We start from the raw sequence: 17,000 nt of genomic DNA on the forward strand, positions 1-17,000 counted from the left end.
CTGGATCCTGGTGCCCACCCCCCTGCCAAATTAGCTTAAACCCTACCCCCCCCCCCCCCCCACACCACTAGTGAAAGCTCCCCGTGCGAGGACATTGGTCCCAACTCTGTTGAGGTGCAACCTGTCTGGCCTGTACAGGTTCCACCTCCCCCAGAACCGGTCCCAATGCCCCAGGAATCTAAAGCTCTCCCTCCTGCACCATCTCTCCAGCCACGCATTCATCTGCTGTATGAGGTCCTGCTTATTAATCTCTTTCCCAGCTCCCTAAAATCTGCCTGCAGGACCTCATCCCTCTTTCTATGTATGTCATTGGTACCGATATGGACCATGACCTCTGGCTGTTCACCCTCCCCCTTCAGAATGTTCTGCAGCCGTTCAGTGACATCCTTGACCCTGGCACCAGGGAAGCAACATACCATCCTGGAATCGCGGCTGCAGCTGCAGAAAGGATGTCTGTTCCCCTGACTATTGGATCCCCTATCGCTATTGCTTTCCTGATCTTCCTCTGCCCCCTCCCCCCCAAAACCTACCTGTACAGCTGAGCCACCCGTGGTGCTGTACTTTGTAGCAGTTAGGACTGGAACCATGGCCAAATTAATTAGAACAATCCCTCTTCTAACCCAATGATGGGCCAGCTGTAGCAGTCCTGCTGTCCCAGCTGATAGCTAACTCAGCGCAGACTGGGGACCTAACCTGGGTTTTTGTGAGCTGCATGTCTTATTTGATACTGAGGAGTGCACCTATCATTTGAGGAAGCATGATTCTTAAATGTCTGGTATTTTGGTTAACTGAAACTTTGACTAGTTTTCTATCCAGTGAAATGTGCACTTTGATAGTTGGAGTGTAATCGAAACCTATTTTGACTGCAGGTGTCATGTACCAGTGGCTGGGCATCCTGTACTTGGCATAGCGAATGCTGAGGGAAGTCTGGAGCTGTGTAATCTGATACCATGTGAGGTATGTGAATTCATTTTTTTTGAAGTGATTATTAAAGGAAAGTATTTGAGATGTTAATCACCTGTACGTTGTTTATTTTATCTTTGTGTGATTTTGCTATATACATTGCACAATGCATTTAAAATGATGGTTTAACTGAATTTAATATTTTCCATTCAAATATCAAGATTGTTGGGTGTGGCCTGTGTCCTCAGTTCCTAATGGTGGGAAAATAGTAGTGAACCAATTACTCGTGATTGATATAGGGAAATGCTAAAGGGGGAATTTATAATGAAATCCTGTTTGGAATATGGCCTTATCTTCCAGTTCACGTGCAAAAATAAAGTATCCACAAACTGAACTAAAAAGTCAGTGAACTTTAATTTTAATATAACTTTAATGCACTCCGTGCCAGTTCTTGAACATTCAGTCTTGCGTTATAAGTTTTTAAGAAAATTCTAAATTAGGAATAAAACTACTTGCTCCCCACTCTGCTGAGTTGCAGGTCCCACCTGTGTCGCTTTGTGAGTTAGATATTTCCTTGTAGGAGAAGCACAGTTGGAGAGGAGTTCTTGTGTAGGTTGGTCTTGCATGTTTCCCAACAGTGGCCAAGAGCAGGTTAGGTGATGGCCTGGGAGCTGGTATCCCTACTCTGTTAAGTCATGGGAGAAACATGAAAGAGCGAGGGCAATAGAAAATAAAACTTATTGTAGGATGGCTAATCAAGCTTTCACCTTCAAGCTTTATCCCACCAGGTTTGTTCGATCATCTTATTTTCTAGATTCCAATAAGACCTCTTAGTCCTGATGCTGTCATACTGTTGCCGTCAAGATAAGTACCTCCAAACTTCCTCCTGTCCTAATGTTGTCTCTTTAATCTCTCTTACTCCCAATTCACCGTTCGTTCAGCTTCGAAATTGTTTGTGTTTACCCTATCCCCGATCAAGGTGATTCCTCTTGCCCTTGCATTGATATGATTCTGCGGTCATGGACCGCTCTCCAGTAACTCTCTGAAGTGGTCATTCTTCATTTGTGAGGCCAGATAGTGAGTGTTCATTAATCACAGCTGTGCTTGATTTTGTCCTCACTTGATATGAACATGTGCACATTTTGCAGCATCCACTGAGCCATTGAGAACACATTATTATTTTAATGCCCCATGTGGTGTCATAATTATTCCAGCTGGTCATGATGCTATCTGTAATGACCAGGAACGCTCCGGAAGGTTGTTAATTGAAGCTGCTTATTTGAAGTTGCGGTTTTGGCTTCTTGCTCATCATGAAGAAAAATTTTCTGGTCTTTGTATGAAGTTGATCATAGGGATACTAGAAAACGTATCTCCATTATTGCAAGGGCAGTTGAGTTTGAAGCATATATTTTAACTTGTAAAGATAATTCACCACAGGCTGCAGCTGGGATCAGTCCCCTGGCTTTATGTGGTTACCTTTTATAGGAGCAGTTAGTAATTTTATTGTTTGACTGTGTGCTGTGGGCAAAGTTTAAATTCTATTCTGTAAAATGGTCAAATTACATGATGCACACTAAAATATCAAGTGTTGTCTTTAGACTTGTTTAGTGTTTTGGTACTGGTGTGCTATAGGAAAAATCAATGTTGTGTGAAGCTCTTAATACATTAATACCACACGGACTGCAGCGGTTCAAGAAGGCGGCTCACCACCACCTTCTCGAGGGCAATTAGGGATGGGCAATAAATGCTGGCCTCACCAGCGAATAAACGAATGAACAAATAAAAAATATACATCTTCCATCATCGCAACTACCACTTCTGACAGACCTGTATCTGAATAGTTCACTATGGTGTCACATAGCTCAAAATACTTTCTCCACTTACAAGTTTGGACAGACCAAATCTATAATTGTATCGCTGGATGTAAGTCACGGTTCAAGTAGAAATTGCACACAAATTTCACACACCCACTTCAATGAAATTCTCGCAACACCACTGATATTGAAGATCAAGATTTGATGGCGTTGTGGGCTTATACATGGGTAGCTGAGCATGATTTCCAGAGTTTGATCTCTGATCCATACTGCTTTAACTAATCTCCATTCCAATTAGCCTCAATGCCCCTGTGTCAGGGAGGGGAAAACAGGGTGAGGTTTCTATTCCAAATCACTATCCACTGCCTCCTGCTGGAATGTGTGAATGTTATGGATATCTGGTGAGGACAGGAATGGATTTGCCTGTAATGCTCCCTGCAGTTTAAAAGATGCAAACACTCAGTCAACCCTCACACATAATACCCATGGAACTTAACTGAGCCATGAGTTGATGCCTTCAGGAAAGGGGAGAAAATTGGTGGGGGAAAAAAGTGGAACTGTGGATGTTAAAATGGAGAGTTGTCTGTGGCTCAATGTGATCTTTTCTTTCAGTAGAAAAACAGCTGCTCGTTGGTGCCAATGTGCAATGTTGACATAGGCCCAGAATGCCTTGCTCTGTCCCTAGATTGGTCAACGGGAAGAGAGGAACAGTAAGTCTTTATTCCCACTCCTTTCCCTTTGTTGGTGAGATTCCTTTTTAAGGTATTTTCACCCTACCCATTTCATGAATATCCTGGAGCTAGCGTACAAACTAATTGCAGGCCTCTACTATGGTGCGGTGAAACTTGGTTGCTGGGAGGCACACGAGACTGGCCTGGGGTGACATATAGGAACGTATGAAAAATGACGGACAGGAGAAAACCAGCTGGTCCATCTAGCCTGTCCCATACTGTCGTGATGCCTTCTGCTTCATGATTAAGACATTTCCTACCCTTCTGTGTCCATGTAATCTCCGGGGGGTGGGGGGGGGGGGGAAACCAGATTAAAAACCCAAGGCCAATTAGGGAAATAAAATCTGAAAAATCTAGAAGTAAAGGGAATTAGGGGTTACGGGGAGCGGGCAGGAAATTGGACATGAATTTAGATTTGAGGTTAGGATCAGATCAGCCATGATCTTATTGAATGGCGGAGCCGGCTCGAGGGGCCGATTGGCCTACTCCTGCTCCTATTTCTTATGTTCTTAAAATTCCTCTCCGACTGTTTCCCTACCCCCCCCCCCCCCCCCCCAAACCAAGCTCATTGAAACTAGTCGATGAGACCACATTGACCATGACTTGTGTTACCTGATACCTACCTCTTGTATGATGTGATCTCCACCCCAGCCAGGAACTTTTAAAGGTATACAGTGAATCAGCACTCACTGCACGAGCCAGCAACTTGTTCCATAGGTCTGCTATTCTCTGGGAAAAGGAGGACTGCCGAACATTTAACTTAGTTCTACCCTTGTGTAACTTATATAAGCATGACCACTGGTCCTCCCCAGCCTGTCTAACTGAAATAATTTGTCAGCGTGGACACAATCTACTCCCATCGTTATTTTATAGATGTTAATCAAATCACCCTTGAGTCTGTATTTCTCCATAAAGTATAGAGACCCAGGTTTTCAAGCCTAACTGATGAGCTAATATATCGCATTATGTCACCGTTCGATACTGTGCAGTGGGTGTGCCCTTCTGAGGTTGTGGTGAAGATTGTTTAGGCAGGTAGGGTGACCTTTTCTCCGTATCTGACTATACTTGATGTTGACATTGGGTGACAAGTAGAGAGTATTCCACTTTCCAGAACTGACGTCCATCATGACTTAGATGAAGGAATGGAGAGCCATATATCCAAGTTTGCTGCCGACGCCAAGTTAGATGGCACAGTAAATAGTGTAGCTGAGAGCGGAAAGTTGCAAAGGGACATTGATTAAGTGAGTGGGCAAAACTGTGGCGGATGGAATTCAATGTGAAGTCATCCACTTTGTACCTAAGAAAGATAGATCAGATTATTTTCTAAATGGTGAGAAGCTAGGAATTGTGAAGAAGCATAGAGATGTAGGATACAAGTGCAGAAATCTTTTTTTTAAAAAAAAGCTCATGGACAGGTACAAAAAATAATTTAAAAGGCTAATGGAATGTTGGCCTTTATCTCAAGGAGGCTGGAATATAAAGGGGTGGAAGTTATGTTACAGTTATATAAAGTTCTGGTTAGACCCCATTTAGAGTTCTGTGTTCAGTTCTGGGCACCGCACCTCAGGAAGGATATATTGGCCCTGGAGGGGGTGCATGCAGATTCAACAGAATTATAATACTGGGACTAAAAGGGTTAAATTATGAAGCCAGGTTTCATAGATTAGGCTTGCATTCCCTGGAGTATAGAATATTAAGGGATGATCTAATTGAGGTGTTTAAGATGATTAAAGGAGTTGATGGGGTCGATAGAGAGAAACTATCCCCTCTGGGGAGTCCAGAACAAGGGGGCATAACCTTAAAATTAGACCAAGGTGTCTAAATGGAGTTAAGATACAGATCAGCCATAATCTAATTGAATGGTTTTTGTGGTCAGTTTCTCCACTCTACAATTCTATCACCTCTAAACTTGTTGATATGCTGAGTAACTAGGTGTTAATATTTTGTAAAATCTATTCCTTTATAACTTCTTGTATATTTTCTGCTGAATATTCCTCAGTTGAGCACATGAAATGTTGAGGTACTAACCCTGAAGTCTTTTCCCTTCTCCGCTGACAGTGAGCCAGTGAAGATCATTAGCAGTGACTCAAAGGGCTTCCTGAGCCTGGTGTCTGTGGATGGTTGTAGACCAGCACTGGATGTGGTCTCTCGGTGGAAGGCGCATGACTTTGAGGCTTGGATTGCAGCTTTCAATTACTGGAACACAGATGTCGTTTATTCAGGTAGCCTTGTGAGCAGCTGAGAGTGGCAGAAGTCAGCCCCAAACTTGCTCATTCTTATCTCAGCATGATTTGCTGCTTTGCTTCCACAACATTAGCAGACTGTTACACTAACGCTTACTCTTCGATTTTCTCCCTTCCAATCCTGAAGATGCTGATTTATGCTGATGTACTCTAGTACCTCACCCAAGTGACCCTTCCTCACATGTAAATCTAGGCAATTCATGTCGGCAGACTTCTGCATGACACCAAATTTCCCAGCTGGAAGGATGGAGAACATCACAACATGATGGCCACTTTTCACCATGGATGGATGGTAAAACAGGAGCCTTTCTGATTTTTCTAACGCCCCCTACTTTGCAGATGTTGCCAATTAAAGTACCAGTATCCCAGATAAGGTTCGGTAACTCGGCACAGACCAGGAATTAAACTGGGCATCTTCCTGTACCCTGCTGAGTTGTACATATACCGACTAATCCATCAGAAGAGTACACAACAGTATTTCAAATGGAATAAATAAAGAATATGGAGGCTTTTATTTAATCTGGAAGGATAGTGGAGTGTGAGCTTTCAAAATTAAGTTTATTAGCTAAATGAAAGTTTAGAAATAATTATTCTTATAAAGGTCATCTGCTCCAAGGGCTCTATCAATACTGCTGTATTACCAAATACTTGGAATGAATGAGTCTGGTACACATTTCTATTCTGTCAGGATGATCCTGTGAATGGTATACCAAGCAATTCTCCAAGGATCTTGTGACTGGTATTCCTGGTCCCAACTCTGACGATGCAGGGGAACCTCTCAACTGCATTGCTCCAATGATGAAAGGTCCCACCTGAAATGTTAACCAGTATTTTACAAGCTAACTGACCTATGGATTTCCAACATTTTCAGTTTATATTTGGTTTCCAGCATTTGTTTTTTTTGGCTTTGCTTCTCTGATTCTGTTTTACAATGACAGACACAAATATTGTAATTGCCACTTGGTTCAATGGTTGTCTTGCAACTTGACAGTTTCTTTGAGTTTGTCAACTTTCGTGTAGGATCCAGGGATCAGTACTTGTTGACTTTAATATAGGGCCACATGCAGCAGTGTCTTGCCTTAGTGAGGCCTGTGTGGAGGCTTGTAATCTCAAAACATTCCACACAGTCTCACCCGTAGTAGAAAATTCCCTATATGATGCAGTTAGTTTTTTTTCTGCTTCCACGCCCCCCCCCGCCCCCCCACAGTTTTTCTCTTCTCCTTTTGCCGAAGGGATTGACACTTGCTGAGGTACACTTACATCAGCTAATCAACAGAACCTTCATGTGTGATCCTAGACAGGAGTATTTGCAGGCTATGTATGCATCCATGGGAAGCCAAGTCAGATACTTCCTCATCTGACATCTGCATTGACACATTTTCAGCAGGAGTCACTGAATAGCAATTGAGATGCTACACCCCTGGCTGATATTTTTTTCTCTCTCTCCTTAGGCAGAGAAGCTGAGGTCAGTTTCAGCACCCTGGTCCAATCAATTGTGTGATTTGAGAATGTGTTTAATTTGTAAATTGTTTAGAAAATCCTGGGCTCTGAAGGTTTATTGCCTGGTCACTTTTTTTTCTCTTTCTCCCTCCTCAGGAGGAGACGACAGCAAGTTGAAAGGCTGGGACATGCGGATGGGGACTGACAGGCCTATCTTTACCAGCAATAGGTATATACAACTTCATTTGATGAATTTGGTATATTTGTGTTAATACACTGGCTGGTAATAAGGCCATGTAGCTTTGAGGATCTGAAGTGGGCTTTTCTATTTAAACTTCTATGATTCACCTGAATATACAACGGTTACAGCACAGAAGGTGGTCATTCAGCCCATCGAGCCCGTGCCAGCTCTTTGTAAGTTAGTTAGTTAGTCCCATTCGCCTGCACTCTCCCCATAGCCCTGCAAGTGTTTTCCCTTCAAATATTTATCCAATTCCTTTTTGAAAGCCACGATTGAAACTGCTTCCACCACCCTTTCAGGCAGCGCGTTCCAGATCATAACTACTCGCTGCGTAAAAATGTTTTTTCTCCTGTCGCCTTTGGTTCTTTTGCCAATCATCTTAAATGTATGTCCTCTGGTTCTTGACCCTTTTGCCAGTTTCTCTTTATTTATTTTATCTATGTTTCATGATTTTGAACACTTCTCTCAAATCTCCTCTTAACCTTCTCTGCTCTAAGGAGAACAACCCCAGCTTCTCCAGTCTATCCATGTAACTGAAGTCCCTCATCCCTGGAACCATTCTAGTAAATCTTTTCTGCACCCTCTCTAAGGCCTTCACATCCTTCCTAAAGTGTGGTGCCCAGAATTGGATACAATACTCCAGTTGTGGCTGAGCCAGTGTTTTATAAAGGTACAACGTAACTTCCATGCTTTTTACTGTAGGTCTCTATTTATAAAGCCCAGGATCCCGTATGCTTTTTTAATCGCTTTCTCAACCTGTACTGCTGCCTTCAAAGATTTGTGCACGTGTACCCCCAGGTAGCTCTGTTCCTACACCCCCTTTAGAATTGTACCATTAGTTTAGGAACAGGAGTAGGCCATTCAGCCCCTCGTGCCTGCTCCGCCATTTGATAAGATCGTGGCTGATCTCCATATACCTGCCTTTGGCCCATATCCCTTAATACTTTTGGTTGCCAAAAAGCTATCTATCTCAGATTTAAATTTAGCAATTGAGCTAGTATCAATTGCCGTTTGCGGAAGAGAGTTCCAAACTCCTACAACCCTTTGTGTGTAGAAATGTTTTCTAATCTCACTCCTGAAAGGTCTGGCTCTAATTTTTAGACTGTGCCCCCTACTCCTAAAATCCCCAACCTGCAGAAATAGTTTCTCTCTATCCACCCTATCTGTTCCCCTTAATATCTTATAAACTTCGATCAGATCACCCCTTAACCTTCGAAACTCCAGAGAATACAACCCCAATTTGTGTAATCTCTCCTTGTAACTTAACCCTTGAAGTCCGGGTATCATTCTAGTAAACCTACGCTGCACTCCCTCCAAGGCCAATATGTCCTTCTGAAGGTGTGATGCCCAGAACTGCTCACAGTACTCCAGGTGTGGTCTAACCAGGGTTTTGTATAGCTGCAGCATAACTTCTGCCCCCTTTGTACTCTAGTCCTCTGGATATAAAGGCCAGCATTCCATTAGCCTTATTGATTATTTTCTGCACCTGTTCATGACACTTCAATGATCTATGTACCTGAACCCCTAAGTCCCTTTGGACATCCACTGTTTTTAACTTTTTACCATTTAGAAAGTACCCTGTTCTATCCTTTTTTGATCCAAAGTGGATGACCTCACATTTGTCTGCATTGAATTCCATTTGCCACAGTTTTGCCCATTCACTTAATCTATCAATATCGCTTTGTAATCTTTGTGTCATCAGCAAACTTAGATATGAGACTTTCTATGCCTTCATCTAAGTCGTTAATAAATATTGTGAATAATTGAGGCCTCAAGACAGATCCCTGCGGGACTCCACTAGTCACATCCTGCCAATGTGAGTACCTACCCATTATCCCTACTCTGTCGCCTTTCGCTCAGCCAACTTCCTAATCAAGTCCGTACTTTTTCCTCGATTCCATGGGCTTCTATCTTAGCTAACAGTCTCTTATGTGGGACCGTATCAAATGCCTTCTGGAAGTCCATACAAATAACATCCATTGACATTCCCCTGTCCACTACTTTAGTCACCTCTTCAAAAAATTCAATCAGGTTTGTCAGGCACGATCTACCTTTCACAAATCCATGCTGGCTCTCTCTGATTAACTGAAAATTCTCGGTGTTCAGTCACCTTATCCTTAATTATAGACTCCAGCATTTTCCCCACAACAGATGTTAGGCTAACTGGTCTATAATCCCCCGGTTTCCCCCTCTCTCCTTTCTTAAAAAGCGGAGTGACGTGCAATTTTCCAATCTAGAGAACTTTGAAAGATTATAGTTAGGGCATCTGCAATGTGCTCACCTACTTCCTTTAAAACCCTGGGATGGAAACCATCTGGTCCTGGGGATTTGTCACTCTTTAGTGCTATTATTTTCTTCATTACTGTTGCTTTACTTATGTTAATTTTATTGAGTCCCTGTCCCCGATTCAATATTAGTTTTCTTGGGATTTCTGGCATGCTATCCTCTTTTTCGACTGTAAATACTGACGCAAAGTAATTGTTCAACATGTCCGCCATTTCCCCATTGTCAATGACAATATCCCCACTTTCAGTTTTTAAGGGGCCAACACTGCTCCTGACTACCCTCTTTTTTCCTAATATAACTATAAAAGTTCTTTGTATTGATTTTGATATCCCTTGCGAGTTTCTTTTCATACTCTCTCTTTTTGTAGCTCTTACTATTTGTTTTGTGACCCTTTGTTGATCTTTGTATCTTTCCCATTCACCAGGATCTGTGCCATTTTTTTGCCTTTTTGTATGCCCTTTCCTTGTGTCTTTTACTGTCCCTTACCTCTTTAGTTGTCAATGGCTATTTTTTTTGGAAAGTAGAGTTCTTGCCCTCGGGTATAAACCGATTCTGTATCGCGTTAAATGTTTCTTTAAACATTTCCCACTAATCATCAGTCGTTTTACCCATTAACAGTCTGTCTCATCCCATTGAAGTCGGCCTTACCCAAGTCTAGAATCTTAGCAGCTGAATCACTTTTCTCCCTTTCAAAAACTACATTGAACTCGATCATGTTATGATCACTATTGGATAGATGTTCACGCACAGTTAAGCTGTTAACTAAATCTGGTTCATTACTCATTACTAAATCTAGTATGGCTTGCCCCCTTGTTGCCTCTAGGACATACTGCAGTAGAAAACTATCCCGGACACACTCAAGAAATTCACTACCTTTCTGACAGTTGCTAGTCTGCTTTTCCCAATCTATATGAAGGTTAAAGTCTCCCATTAAGACCACTATGCCTTTCTTACATGCTTGTCTAATCTCTGCATTTATACAATCTAGCACTTCAGAGCTGCTGCCAGGGTCCTATCCACAACTCCCACTATAGTCTTAGATCCTTTCCTATTTCTCAATTCAACCCATAAGGTCTCTGTTGGCTGCTTACCTCTCGTTATATCATAAGAACATAAGAACATAAGAAATAGGAGCAGGAGTAGGCCAATCGGCCCATCGAGCCTGCTCCGCCATTCAATAAGATCATGGCTGATCTGATCCTAACCTCAAATTTAAATTCATGTCCAATTTCCTGCCCGCTCCCCGTAACCCCTAATTCCCTTTACTTCTAGGAAACTGTCTATTTCTGTTTTAAATTTATTTAATGATGTAGCTTCCACAGCTTCCTGGGGCAGCAAATTCCACAGACCTACCACCCTCTGAGTGAAGAAGTTTCTCCTCATCTCAGTTTTGAAAGAGCAGCCCCTTATTCTAAGATTATGCCCCCTAGTTCTAGTTTCACCCATCCTCGGGAACATCCTTAACGCATCCACCCGATCAAGCCCCTTCACAATCTTATATGTTTCAATAAGATCGCCTCTCATTCCTCTGAACTCCAATGAGTAGAGTCCCAATCTACTCAACCTCTCCTCATATGTCCGCCCCCTCATCCCCGGGATTAACCGAGTGAACCTTCTTTGTACTGCCTCGAGAGCAAGTATGTCTTTTCTTAAGTATATCCTCCTTTATCATTGAAGTGGTTTTGTCTCTAATCACTAAGGCTACTCCTCCCCCTCTTCCATTTTCCCTATCTCTCCTGTAGACCTTATAACCTGGTATATTTAGTTCCCAATCCTGACCATCCTGCAGTCATATCTCCGTAATAGCTATCATGTCATACCCTCCAATTTGAATTTAAACCTGTAGTTCATTTAATTTATTCCTTATGCTCCGTGCATTTGTATATAGAACTCTTAGTTGGGCCACACACCCTAGCCTGACCCTCAGCCTTGATGCTGGGTTAATCGCCTTATGCCTTCTAGTTTTCACTTTATCTGTAGTGCCTAAAGTACACTTTCTTTCTGCTGCTCTACGCTTTTCACTCACTTGTTCTTGAACAACTATTTGTATTGTAAATTTCCCCTGGACCTTGCCCTCTCTTGCTGCTCTCAACTTTACTCCCTTCTGACTCCCCGCTCAGGTTCCCATCCCCCTGCCACTCTAGATTAAACCTTCCCCAACAGCACTAGCAAACAACCCTGCGAGGACATTGGTCCCGATCCTGCTCGGGTGTAACCCGTCCCGCTTGTACAGGTCCCACCTTCCCCAGAACCGGTCCCAATGTCCCAGGAATCTAAAACCCTCCCTCCTACACCATCCCTGCAGCCACGCATTCATCCTGTCTATTCTGCTGTTCCTATATCACTAGCACGTGGCACTGGTAGTAATCCTGAGATCACTACCTTTTGAAGTCCTGCTTTTTAATTTATCTCCTAACTCCTTAACTTCATCTTGCAGGACCTCATCCCTTTTTTTTACCTGTCGTTGGTACCAATATGGACCACGACGACTGGGTGTTCACCCTCCCCCTCCAGAACGTCCTGCAGCTGCTCCGCGACATCCTTGACCCTAGCACCAGGGAGGCAACATACCATCCTGGAGTCATGTTTGCGGCTGCAGAAACGCCTATCTGTTCCCCTTACAATTGAATCCCCTATCACTATAGCCCTGCCACTCTTCTTCCTCCCCTCCTGTGGAGCAGAGCCACCTGTGGTGCCACGAACTTGGCTCTTGCTGCTTTCCCCTGATAAGCCATCTCCCCCAACAGTATCCAAAGCAGAATATCTGTTTGAGAAGGAGATGGCCCCAGGGGACTCCTGCTCTACCTGCCTAGTCCTTTTACTCTGCCTGGCGGTCACCCATTTCCTTTCTGCCTGTGTAATCCTTACCTGCGGTGTGACCACCTCACTGAACGTGTTATCCACAATAGTCTCAGCATCGCGGATGCGCCACAGTGAATCCACCCGCAGCTCCAGCTCCGAAATACGGTTAGCCAGTAGCTGCAGCTGGACACACTTCCTGCACACATGGTCGCCAGGAACACTGGTCGTGTCCATGACTTCCCACATAGTGCAGGAGGAGCATATCACGGGTGCGAGCTGTGCTGCCATGACTTGCCTTAGACTCTCAGACTCTCCTCCCGCTCTCGGTCTCTGCTTTTATACTGTGCTCACCTCTCTGACTCTCCTGCCTCACCTGTGACATCGCACAGTAGTTTTCTCTTGTTGCAGGTCTGCTGCTGCTTTTATTCCCCAATCTCAGTCTTCTGCTTCTCAGGTCCACTGCTGCTCTGCGGAAAAAGTTAGGAAAAGCAAGGCAAAGCAGCACCTCCTTCTCCCACTTCACCCAACTCCCACACTTACCAAACTCTCAGCAGTTCATTCTGTGTTGGCCGCACTCCGTATTGCCTCTCCTTGTTCTTCCTGCCAAAATGTATCACTTTGCACTTCTGTGTTAAATTTCATTTGCCATGTGTCTGCCCATTCCACCAGCCCGTCTATGTCCCCCTGAAGTCTATTACTATCCTCCTCACTATTCACTACACTTACAAGTTTTGTGTCGTCTGCAAATTTTGAAATTGTGATGACACCTAAGTCCAAGTCATTTATATAAAAAAAAAGCAGTGGTCCTAGTACCGACCCCTGGGGAACACCACTGTTTACCTTCCTCCAGTCTGAAAAACAACTGTTTACCACTACTCTGTTTCCTGTCACTTAGCCAATTTTATATCCATGCTGCCACTGCCCCTTTTATTCCATGGGCTTCAGTTTTGCTGACAAGCCTATTATGTGGCACTTTATCAAACGCCTTTTGAAAGAACATATACACCACATCAACCCCATTGCCCTCATCAAATAACTCAAATCAAGTTGGTTAAACACAATTTGCCTTTAACAAATCTGTGCTGGTTTTCCTTTATTAATCCACACTTGTCCAAGTGACTTAATTTTGTCCCGGATTGTTGTTTCTAACAGCTTCCCCACCACCAAGGTTAAACTGACTGACCTGTAGTTGCAAATCTTTGTGCTTTGTTAAGATGAGTTATATGGAATGGAACAAATTTTCCAGAAAATATTATTAAGCATTCCCAGGGTTAGGGTACAGCTTAGGTTAGATTCAAAGGAAAGCTCCTTTTTTGCCGCCCATCAATCTTTCATAGGTTAAGTATAGCACGGATTAGATGCTCGGTACAGGTCTCTGTACACAGCTCCACGGACAATATTTCGCTGAGGGCCTTTAACCATGAGGAATTGAATTGAGACTGCCCCCAAACGCATTTTGCATAAAACCTTCACGGGTAGGTAGAGGAGAGAATTTTATCCCATCAAGCAGTGTAGGATTCCAGCGCAGGTCCCCGAGGTGAAAGAACATTGTCTAAAGCCACTGCATCATTCAGTCCCACAGTTCAATTTACAACAGTGAATTGACATACCCACTGCCATCTCTCTTGCTTCGGACCTGGTCATTCTACAGTCATTTTAGCAAGGGCTAGTTTAATATATTGCTGCTTTTTGCAGGTTTTTATTTTGTGATCTTTTGTACTGTGCTGAGAAAGGACTAACATTTGTGTTAAAACTCTTTGCAGGATGATTGGTGCAGAGAGCAGCTGCTTTTTTTTATATAAAAAAAGAAAAAGAAACTTCACATTTTCTTCCAGGTTGGCAAAACTGTTACACCACATGAATGGTTTGGTTTCATTGACCACTGCACAGAACCTAAGCAGTGTGTCAGCCATCACAGGAGACCCTGATCCAGTCTTCAGTCAACATCCACACATGTACTTTTGAGCAAGAATCAATGGATAACAATCAAGGATGGGAACCCTGGTTGATATTTCTCCCTCCCTAGCCCAGTGGCATTGAGTCCAGTAAAACTACTACTATTGCCACGCTAGTTGAGATAGCTGACTCAGCACAGATTGAGCATTGAACCTGGGAGCTTCTGGTCTTTATTCTGCCTTTACCAGCTGAGCCATTGGGGAACTTTTCATTGAGGTTTTAAGGGGAAATAGAAAATCTCAAAACAATGTTTGATTTTTAAAAAAAAAAAATTGTTTTTCAGGCATTCGATGGGAGTGTGCAGCATCCAAAGCAGCCCCCACAAACAACACATCCTGGCTACTGGAAGGTAAGATTTCTGCTCAACTTACTAAAAACCTAAACTATTTGTTGTGTGAGGATTCGTGCTGTGCTGCTACACGAGGGTGAACTCATAACTTTACCCATGTCTGTCTTTGGGACACCAGTAGGGACAATAGTTTTACCCAAAGTGTACGCTGTGATTGCTTCACTGATCAATACAGGCACATACCAGATATTTTTATATTAATTGTCATTGACCTGTTTTCCCCCATCTCTGCTGAAGCTGCGTCTCCTGATACCACTGGTAGAGGGCTGGCGCAGAAGCCCAAAAGTAGGTTGAGAAGAAAAATTATTTTTTAAAAAGAAATCTTGTTCAGAAGAAAGTCATGTACTTCAACCACGAGTTTGCAACTAACTGAACAATATTTGGGTAGCTATTGAAATGAACTGACTTGGTTTTGTTGTTAATGATCAGATTTGTTGAATCTGTTTTGTCTCCAGTTATGATGAGCATGTTCATATCTGGGATTCCCGGCAGATGAAACGGCCTCTAGCGGATACCCATGTCCAGGGAGGTGTCTGGAGGGTGAAGTGGCATCCAGCTCAGGAGCATCTGCTGCTTGCAGCATGCATGCACAACGGGTACCACATCCTGGACTGTGAGGGGGCACTCGGTGAGTGTTCAGCAGGTGGCTGCCATAAAGCTAAAAGGCGCATCACAAATGCTGACGTCAAGCTACTAAAATGGAAGCAGTATCGTGCATCAGTGAGCTTAGCCAGCTCACCCAGCAGCTTAGTGAGTAAATGAACTGTCTGGTGTGATACTAAGCCATACAGACCAGAAATGTCCCAGGTTTGATCCTTGGTCTGTTGGTGAGTTATCTGATCTCAGCAGAGATGGCAATTGGAGTGGTAAATTTGGCTTCAGTGCTCCTGGGCCAGGTAGGGGGAAAATCATCCGGGTTTTTGCGCATCATTGCTAGAAAATGCACGTTGTGTTGATGTCAGATTAGAGCAGGATCAGGTTCAACTGTGATGCCTATGATGGTTGAATAGGCTGCCAACACTCGCTGTCCATGCTCATGCAAGAGGAATGGTTATTTGGTCAAGGTATCAGAGCTGTTGCCCCTTGTGGAACTGTAACTCAACATAAGTCGGAGAGCAGAACATTGGAGGAGGAGAACTGTTCTAACCTCTGTTAGGTTATATTGTTAATTTTGTCAGTACCTTCAGCCTTATTGACCAGGATCCTGGGCCTACTAGGAACTGAATTCTGGGATTCTCTGCAGAGCCCCTTCCATTTCCATATACAAGCTGATGTCAGCAGAGCGGCTCTCTGGTAGAAGACAGACCCTAAAATTGAGATCTCTATGGGGACAGTAAAAGCACAAGAATTGGAAGATATTTCCTTGCAATTCAGAGATCTTTACCCTAATTTTTCTACATTTCCTATATGGGAGAAAGGACTAATTTATATTGAAAGCAATCTTCTCCCCAACCTACGTTAAGCCATTCTTGAGTTCTATGACTCTAGTTTCTGATTACAGAAGAGCCACAGTTATGGATTGCAGCAGATTCCATTCCATAATGTAACGGGAGATAAACTTTTCCCACGGGCTGAGAATTTACATGTCTGTGTTGCTTTAAATTTCACAGCAGTTTTCAGCTCCCACCACTAATGTGCTCCTTGCAGCTGTCCAAATCGGCACTTGGAGCTGTGAATAATTATGAAAATAGGTTGACTTCAGAAAATGTGTTTTTACTATAATGGCATTTTGTTGAGATTTGCCTCCTTAACCTTTTAGAACTGGCTTACACCAGCTTATGAAAATCAGCCCCCTTTTAATATTTTTCTTCTCCATCACCCACCATTTACCTGGGTGGGTAACATGGTCCTAGCCATCCACCAATGCCTGCTTTAGAGGTGGCCTCACGATACATTGTAGTGAAGTGCTGCAGGATTGCTCAGCGCTCCTGGTAGGATTGCTCAGCGCTCCTGGTAGGATTGCTCAGCACCAAACACCAATGTTGGAATTCAGAAATAAAAACAGAAAATGCACAGCAGGCATTCAAGTGCCTGAAAGAGAAAAGTCACAGTAGCACTTCAGGTGGAGACCCTTCATCAGAATGAGATTGGGACCTCAGCTTGTGGCTGAACTGTCAGTTTGATTCATTTGGTAGTCCTTTGGATATAATACTAAACAGTGACTACATCGGCCCATTCTGGTGGCTTAGGTGGATGTAAGAAATTCTGTGGCACTACTTGAATCTTCTTCCCTAA

The 17,000-nt window shown here is 43.3% G+C and overlaps 2 protein-coding genes across 5 annotated transcripts in view; one reads left to right on the plus strand and one right to left on the minus strand.

Moving 5' to 3' along the window:
- Window positions 1-17,000, minus strand: part of mrpl41 (mitochondrial ribosomal protein L41) — a 128,331-nt gene that overhangs the window by 89,901 nt on the left and 21,430 nt on the right. The gene's annotated exons all lie outside the window — the stretch shown is intronic.
- dph7 (diphthamide biosynthesis 7) overlaps window positions 1-17,000 on the plus strand; it is a 33,430-nt gene that overhangs the window by 12,912 nt on the left and 3,518 nt on the right. For both annotated transcript variants that reach the window (XM_067969545.1, XM_067969544.1), the window contains 6 exons: window positions 870-957; window positions 3,333-3,427; window positions 5,507-5,670; window positions 7,288-7,360; window positions 14,700-14,765; window positions 15,221-15,393. In XM_067969545.1, coding sequence (XP_067825646.1) covers window positions 870-957; window positions 3,333-3,427; window positions 5,507-5,670; window positions 7,288-7,360; window positions 14,700-14,765; window positions 15,221-15,393 — 659 coding nt within the window. The remainder of the gene's footprint in view (window positions 1-869; window positions 958-3,332; window positions 3,428-5,506; window positions 5,671-7,287; window positions 7,361-14,699; window positions 14,766-15,220; window positions 15,394-17,000) is intronic.

Source organism: Heptranchias perlo, chromosome 31 (assembly GCF_035084215.1).
Source record: "Heptranchias perlo isolate sHepPer1 chromosome 31, sHepPer1.hap1, whole genome shotgun sequence".
Classification (NCBI taxonomy): Eukaryota; Metazoa; Chordata; class Chondrichthyes; order Hexanchiformes; family Hexanchidae; genus Heptranchias; species Heptranchias perlo.